The sequence below is a fragment of the Corylus avellana genome, chromosome 5 (assembly GCF_965113065.1).
Source record: "Corylus avellana chromosome 5, dhCorAvel1.hap1.2, whole genome shotgun sequence".
Lineage (NCBI taxonomy): Eukaryota > Viridiplantae > Streptophyta > Magnoliopsida > Fagales > Betulaceae > Corylus > Corylus avellana.
The window spans coordinates 23233792-23242099 of record NC_142494.1 but is presented as its reverse complement, the minus strand read 5'-3'; the positions used below and the strand labels follow the sequence as shown (position 1 = coordinate 23242099).

Genomic DNA, 8308 nt, shown 5'->3' with positions numbered 1-8308 from the left:
AGCTGACATTTGGCATAAGTGGCCACGTCATCACTGATGATGTGGCCCCTAATTAAATTTTTTATTTTTTGTAAAAAAAATTAAAATTAAATTTTTTTTTTTTTTTTCATATAAAAAAAATCTCAAATCACCATTGGGGGTGGTTTCGGCCACCCCCTTGGCTCCATGTGGGTGGCTGAGCCTACTAGGGTGGCTCCGCCAACCCCCCCAATATATATATATATATATATATATATATATATATATATTAATTAAAAAAAATAATTTTTTAATTTTAATTTAAAAAAAAATAAAAAAATTTAATTAGGTGCCACATCATCAGTGATGACTTGACCACTTATGCTAAATGTTAGCTTCTAATTGGTTCACGTGGAGTTCCGTTAGGTCAAGAAGAACCTCTTGTGATAAATAATAAATCCCAAGGGCAAAAAAAATTAAGTGAAACCCCAGGAGTTATTTAGTATTTAACCCTTAAATTTAATCTCATAGCATCACAAACACACAATAATATAAACAATTAGCAAAATAAACTAAACACGATCTATATAGTTCAAGAAAAATGGTATCAAAAATAAATATTGTAAACCCAAACGACCGCATAATAATCACTAAAAAAAAAAAAAAGAGAGATATTTTCATCATATTCCACACTTCTACACAAAAAAAAAAATATAATAATAATGTTGAGAAAAAACGAGATGTGAGAAATATGGTTAAGAGAAAAAGAATATATACAGAATAATGCATAATATGTTAATTTTGGGGGACAAATATATCATTTTTGGGGGACGTATTCATAAAAGATGTATATTTTATAAAGAATTATAAAAAATTTGGGGGACGAATGGGTCCGCCCCTAAGCCTGATGACCAGACCAACTTCTATTGATAAATTTTATCCCTTCGGAAAAAAACATATAAGCAAACGAATGCAGCTTTTGGATCTATGGTTGGCCGGCATGCATGCATGTGGAACTTTTATATATGTGTGCACATATCTTAATTATGTATTGCCATGACAGCTCAAGATTACATTACACGTCTCTTTCTCTCTATACCCCTAACTTTTTTAATTTCATGCCGACTAGTTTTGTAGCGTTTTTACACGGTAGTAGTACACTAGCTGCTTATTTGTTGGAAACCATACAAAAGATGCCTAAATGACAAAAACTGCATACGCTTTCTCAAATCCAATTGAATTATATAACTTGACTTGAAATTCTCATTGCGAAAGCGGAAGCCTCCCCGCAATAGATACTTGCCCAATTTCCTCAAACTTCCATTATATTACTTGAACAAATGGCCGGACACATAAAAGCACCCCTGCATTGATCTCTCCATCCGTTTGTCCTCAACGTATCAGATTATTCTCTTCTTTCTCCATAAAAATTCAACTGCTGCTCCACTTCTTTTCAATTCACTCGCAGCCTTCTTCTCAAACCAGCAATGGAATCCAAGAGAAACCCATTTCCTATAATCACGATCTTCTTCCTAGCCTTTCTTGTTCCTTGCTGTTTATCTGCAGCACCCACAGACAGCACCCACAGACAGCATAGCTTCCTGTTTGACTCTTCATGACATATACAACTTCACCACATTCCCTGACGTGGAAAATGATGACCAGTCACCGGCTAATTACTATAAGCTCCTCAATTTTTCAATTCAAAATCTGAGGTTCGCGGAGTCCACGGTCCCTAAACCAATAGCCATTGTGCTTCCGGAGAGCGTTGACCAGCTAGTTGACACTGTATTGTGCTCCAGAGAAGGGTCGAGGGAAATTAGAGTAAGGTGTGGCGGACACAGCTACGAAGGCACTTCGTCCGTCGCCGTTGACGGAGCTCCATTTTTCATCATTGACATGATGAATTTGAACCGGATTTCGGTGGAGGTGGTTTTGAATTATTTAATGAAAAATTAATTTTTCTCTCCGACTTGAAATTTTTTTAACTTTCCATCCGTTTGTGAGTTTGTGTCTTACACTATGTTCCACGTTGAGAAGTTCGAAGAATTTTTTGTCCTTTATAAAGATTGTCTTTTACCAAAACTAGAACGGCTTTTGGGTAAACACATGCTGACAGTAGCCACGTGCTGACAGTAGCCACGTGCGTCCTATTTAAGGCCTGTTTGGAATTACGTTTGAGGGGCCTAAAAGTGTTTTTAACACTCAAAAAGTTAGTTTGAAGAAAAAAAGTACTCGTTTGGTAAAAAAAAAAAATTAAAGGTGCTTTTAAGAATCCAAAAAGTCTAAAAAGAGCTAAAACGCATTTTTGACAAAAGTTTCACAAAAAGTGTTTTTTTACTTAAAAGGGTTTATTTTTCAAACGCAACCTTAAATAAGCTTTTACACTTTAGACGCACTTTGCACAAGTCACGATATAAAAATTCCCCTTCCACAATTTCTTCTCCTCTTCTTGTCTAATTGTCACAATTTTCTTGTTCAGAATAGCGTTAAGAGTTTGCAATCTGCACGCTATTATTCCGGCAGTATTGTATCATGAGTACAAAGTTAGTTGTTGTGCTCCCTTTGTAAAACTCATTGTATAAGTGAAAAGGTAAATATTTATCTAAGTGATCGATAGCGATTTAAATTTGCCATATTGTCTAGAGTTGAAAACTCTTGTACTTTCTTTAATTTGAAAATTTCCATACAGGTGGAAACTGAGGCGGCATGGGTGGAAGGAGGAGCAACACTTGGTGAGACGTACTCTGCCATTGCTGACGCAAGCAAAAACCATGGATTCTCAGCCGGGTCATGCCCGACTGTAGGCGTTGGTGGGCATATTGGCGGTGGTGGATATGGGTTCTTGTCGAGGAAATATGGACTTGCAGCCGATAATGTAGTGGCCGGATGCACTTCTTATTGATGCTAATGGAAGGTTGCTTGACCGAGAAGGCATGGGAGAGGATGTGTTTTGGGCAATTAGAGGAGGCGGAGGGGGCGTTTGGGGGATTGTCTATGCTTGGAAAATCAAGCTGTTGAAAGTGCCACCAACTGTGACTGGTTTTTCAGTCTCTAGACCAGGCACCAAACGACATGTAGCAAAGTTGGTGAACAAGTGGCAATATGTTGCACCCCAGTACTTAGAAGATGACTTCTATTTGTCATGTTTCATTGGTGCTGATCTGCCAGAAACCGTAAGTTCTGCTGGAATTTCAGCTACATTTAAAGGGTTTTATCTGGGTGCTAGGAGCAAAGCCATATCCATTTTAAACCAGGTTTTTCCTGAGTTGGGTGTTGCAGAAGATGATTGCATGGAGATGAGTTGGATTGAATCGGTTGTGTTCTTCTCCGGCCTAAGCAATGGAAGCTCAGTCTCCGACTTGAAAAACAGGTATTTGCAAGACAAGGGATATTTCAAGGCAAAATCAGACTATATCAGAGCTCCGATTTCTTTTAGTGGCATAAGGGCTGCTCTTGAGATTCTTGAGAAAGAGCCCAAAGGGTACGTTATTTTAGACCCTTATGGAGGGATTATGCAAAAAATAAGCAGTAAATCCATCGCTTTTCCTCACAGAAAAGGCAACCTCTTTACAATTCAGTATCTGGTGGCATGGCAGGAAGAAGATGATAACAAAAGCTGCGAGTACATAGATTGGATAAGAGGGTTTTATCATTCAATGACACCCTTTGTTTCATGGGGCCCAAGGGCTGCTTATATTAATTACATGGACTTTGACCTTGGAGTGATGGATTTGGTCAACACTAATGTTCCATCTGAGGTGGACTCTGTAGAGACTGCCAGGCTTTGGGGTGAAAAATACTTCTTGAAAAACTATGATAGACTGGTTAGAGCCAAGACACTAATTGATCCCTACAATGTTTTTAAGAATGAACAGGGTATTCCTCCAATGTCTCCGATCTGCAGTTTCACAGCTGAGAAAAAAAATAGTGAGCTCCTGGGATACTAACTTGTATGTTAAGAACAAAGATCTGTCAGCACATTAGATTCACAGACTAAACTGTTAAGTGTTGCTCATGATCATGTTTCTGTGTGAAAATTAATGTACTTCTTGCTCATGATCTTGTTTATATGTGGCTGCATGTGTCGATCTCTATCAGATACAAATTCTACAAATGCACAAAATTACAAGGACCACGGACAGGGAGGAAGCCAGCTAGGAAGGGATTTTTGGTGGGTGGGGGGCAGGATTAAGAAACAATAATAAAATAATAAAAAATCCGTTTGTTAATAAATACATGGTGTTTTATTACTCAACTAAATAACATCCAAGGCTAACTTGAAATTAACTGGAATCATCCAGTTACGCCTCGTATAAACTTAACTGAGCTTTCCTGTTTCGTTCGTTCCAAATCCACCAGGTCCAAACAGTGGCCAGACAAGTTTCCGATTTGAAGATAAGGTGTGAGTGGTCTAGAAATTGGGAATAAAAAGAAACAAAGTAGTCAAATTACTACTAAAATATTACACACATTAATTGAATACAATATGCATAAATAGTGTCCTGTGTCTGTTGATTAACCCCAAAAAAGAAAATACAAAATAAAAAGACAAACAAAATAGAAAGAACAAAAAAAAAAAAAAAATCATTTTTTTAATATATATATATATATATATATATATAAAAGAGCAAAACGAGGAAAGAAAACCATAAGATCTTGCACATGGCGTGTGTTGGCGGTCTATCAGCAGGCCAATCATTACTAACCAAACACTCACTACCTTTTACTTCGTCTCCCGTGGGTTTTTCAAGAAACAGGGTAGGGAGGCGCTTTTGTTCAGTAAGAGCGGAGACCATGGCCACTGAGAAACTGGGAATCAAGATCGAGAGGAACCCTCCCGAGTCCAAGCTCACCCAACTTGGTGTCAGAAAATGGCCAAAGTACGTGCCCTCTCTCTCTCTCTCCCTCTCTGTTGATTGATTTCTACGTTGTGTTTTTGGTAGTCTTTGGTTGTGTTGTATTTATTGTGGGTTTGGGATTAGAATTGAAAGAACTTTGCTCAATACACTGGGGAATGTGATATCATAATAACTGGGTCTGGTTGTGTTGTATAAAAACTGCGTTCTCCTTAGCCCTTCAGTGAGATGGGTTTTTACAAAATTGATGCAGCAGGTAGAACTTAAATCAGTAGATCTAGTGTATACCTGATTGGTCCAGCAAAAAGATGCCACCTTTCGAGCCGATTGACACACAAAGGGTTTAAGAGGAATGAATATCCACCAATAGGACAGAAGATTGTAGGAAAGATAGAAAGATGTTTGAAGTTGGAACAACAAAGATCAAATTCAAGGATCCCAAGAAGTATTTAGTTCTGAAATTTTTATGTCTAAGCTCGTAAAAAAGTCACATGTAATCACATAATCCTTTAAGACACTAAAGACATGATGATGAATAACATAGACATATAAAAGTCCACGCTTGTAGTAGCTAATGTGCTGGCTCTGTCTTGGGCTTAGATGCCCTGCATAAACCCATCCGGGTTGGAGAAAACTTGGCTCTTAAGAGAAAGCCTTAATAGTTTCAGCATATGCCTAGGGATTAATTTTTCTCAACTGCTCTTCTCACTAGCTGGTTTTCCCAATTACTTCACCAAGAACGGCAAATATTGGTTGCCCCTCCTTGAAATAACCTCTTTGACATAAGCACATCTTCGACTACATATGGCTAGCCTTTTGGTTGTTGATCAGCTTACTTTTCAATAGCTTCTATTTCTCCATCCAAGCCGATGGAATGAGTACAGGACAGAAATATTAAAGATGGGGCTGATTTGCAATCTGGTTGCAACTCAAGCGAAGAAGCATTCAAGCTGATCTTATTCAACACCTTAGGTGGCCCAAACTTCCTTGATTTCAGTTCAAACCTCTCACGCCTTAAATTCACCAATGCTAGGTCACCTACTTCAAAATGATCAACTCTTTGATGTTATTTTGCTTGGCATACGCTTCATTACTAGCCTTGAGAGCAGCCCTTACACACTTGTGAACTCTTCAACATGTTCAGCAAAAGCCTCTCCATCATGACTAACTTGAGCTTTTTGTGGTAGCTAGTGGCACTAAATCCAGATATGAATATCTTTTCATAAAAGTTAGGGGATGAAAAGTGTTGCTGGATTTCCAGATATAAATCCAGATATGAATATCTTTTATGAAAAGTTAGTGGATGACAATAGGAACTTACAGCTTAGATATGAATATACTGAGTTGACAAAATCAGGAATTCCTGAATTATTTTTGCCATCAATTAGTGTTTGGAAAATCAGCCTAATCAAAAGATTTTCTTGATATGTTTAAATGAATTCAAACTGCTACTTTGAGTTCAACATATGTACACCCAAATACATAATGCTAAATTAGTCATGAATTAAGGATGTGCTAGGCTTTGGATTGAGTCCATGTTAAATGAAGCTTAACTTGATATCAACTTGCAGCTTGAACTGTGAGTTCACCTTAACAGCAACTAAAAAGGAGGAACTTCTTTCATGCATTTGACGCATTTGTAATACACAAGGTCATCATAAAACATTCATTGTGATGTAATCTAATATATTCTCTCGTCTCAACTAGCCATTACTACTAGGAAGATTTAAGGATATTTGTGACCGAATATTTTGAAAGAAAATGGAGAAGGCAATGCTGTTTTCAAGTTAATGTGCTTGACATTCCTGTTATACAACAACTTTTTCTTCTTCTATAATTTGTTCATTAATAGCTGTAATTCTTTTCCACAATTGCAGTTCCTTTCTGGCCATTTTTAATGTAAATTTCTGCTGCATTTTGAGTTAACAGGTGGAGTTGCCCCCCAAGTAAATTCCCATGGACATACGATACTAAAGAGGCCTGCTATCTGCTTGAAGGAAAACTGAAAGTTACTCCTGATGGGTCTTCCGAGTCAGTCGAGATAGGTGCTGGTGATTTGGTGGAATTCCCAAAAGGAATGAGCTGCACTTGGGATGTCTCAGTAGGTGTCGATAAGCATTATAATCTGGGCTAGTGACGAACTGAAGCCTTTTGCCACATATTCCAGTATATGTTGGATCAAGTAACCTGATAGTCTTCTTCCAATGCCATTGACTATTGAATCTATCTGGCATTACTTCTGTGTAAAGTGATGAAACATGGTTTGAAAGTTTTGCTACTAGTTACTAGTTTTTGTTACTCAGATCTCTCTCTCTCTCTCTAGAAAGTTTGAATGGTTAAGATTGAATAATGCCAAACGACGTCGTTGTTAACACAATGCCGATAAGCAAAATGACGGCCAAGGAAAACAGATATGAGAAAAGGTTGACGAAAGAGAGAGAGAGACGTAGGTTTACACAGCCAAGTTTGCAGAACAAGCTGAGCGTCTGTCATAGCCTAAAGCCTTTTGGTTTTCTCCAGAACGACAAAAGCCTCAAGCCCCTTTAGATTTTCTTCAGAATGACAAACAATTAAAACATATTTTCTTAATATTTTAAGTGTTTTCTAATTCTTTACCTATTTTATGGCCTCTATTGTCTGTTTTCCATTTTAAATTACCAGTTCCCTTCAATTAAGTAACTTCTTTGCTTACAATTATTATTTTCAAGAATTCAAGGTTTCTTTTGGTTATTATTTATATATGTTACTAGATTTTCTCTTATAAATTATCATGTATTTGTCCGAGGTATTACACAGCCACTTCAAAACTATCAGTAATTTTCCAAAAAAAAAACACTATCAGTAATTGTAACGTGTCCTATATGTCATATTAGCCTTTTGTAAAAAATAAAAAATAAAACAAAGGAGTGGGATTAACTCCCATGGGTGGGTTGGGAGATCTCGCACCGGTGGGTGGCAGGTTGGATTTTCTCACCAGACCCACTGGTGGGTGGCGGTCTGTCATGGGTTTCGCCAGACCCATGGTGCCAGTTTCCTGCCTTTAGGGTGATAAAATCCCTAAAGGGTTAATTTTCTACCTCTAAGTTTTAGTTTTTAATCAAAAAACGAGTTTTAAGACATTAAAAACGAATTTTTAGATAGGTCATGGCCGATTTTTAGGCGAATTTTGAAGCGAATCACGGCCAGACCCCTGGGAGAGTGGGTCTCGCCAGACCCACGGTGGGTCTGGCGACAAGGGTGTTTTTGGTCTTTTTTTTTTTTTTTTTTTTTTTTCATTTTGGTTTTTTGTACTTTTCTTGAAATGATGATGGGTCAGGTGAAGAATGGATGTTACAAAATGGCCTTTTTACATATGGTCCGAACTGCAGGGGCTCTCTTTTAAAAACTAAGGTAGCCATTTAATTTTAAAAACCACTAGAATAAAAAAGAAATTTAACCCTACAAATTTTACTATCATTTGACTTGTAAATTTGGCACACTGAATGCACAAA

The 8308-nt window shown here is 37.5% G+C and overlaps 2 protein-coding genes across 2 annotated transcripts; both read left to right on the top strand.

The window, feature by feature from the left end:
* Positions 1–1436: 1436 nt before the first annotated feature.
* On the top strand, positions 1437–3908 carry LOC132182074 (berberine bridge enzyme-like D-2). The gene is given in 4 exon segments (XM_059595282.2): positions 1437–1541; positions 1543–1887; positions 2651–2845; positions 2847–3908. Coding segments are annotated over 4 exon segments (1698 nt in total). The 5' UTR covers positions 1437–1445.
* Positions 3909–4602: 694 nt separating this feature from the next.
* LOC132181287 (RmlC-like cupins superfamily protein) lies at positions 4603–7119 on the top strand. The gene is made up of 2 exons (XM_059594436.2): positions 4603–4841; positions 6747–7119. The coding sequence occupies exons 1-2, from the start codon at positions 4624–4626 to the stop codon at positions 6949–6951; spliced, it is 423 nt and encodes a 140-aa protein (XP_059450419.2). The 5' UTR covers positions 4603–4623; the 3' UTR covers positions 6952–7119.
* The last annotated feature ends 1189 nt before the right edge of the window (positions 7120–8308 follow it).

Coding starts and splice junctions, on each gene's coding strand:
- LOC132181287 (XM_059594436.2), top strand. CDS start 4,624: ATGGCGTGTGTTGGCGGTCTATCAGCAGGCCAATCATTACTAACCAAA. Junction 4,842..6,746: donor GGTGTCAGAAAATGGCCAAA/GTACGTGCCCTC, acceptor TTGAGTTAACAG/GTGGAGTTGCCCCCCAAGTA.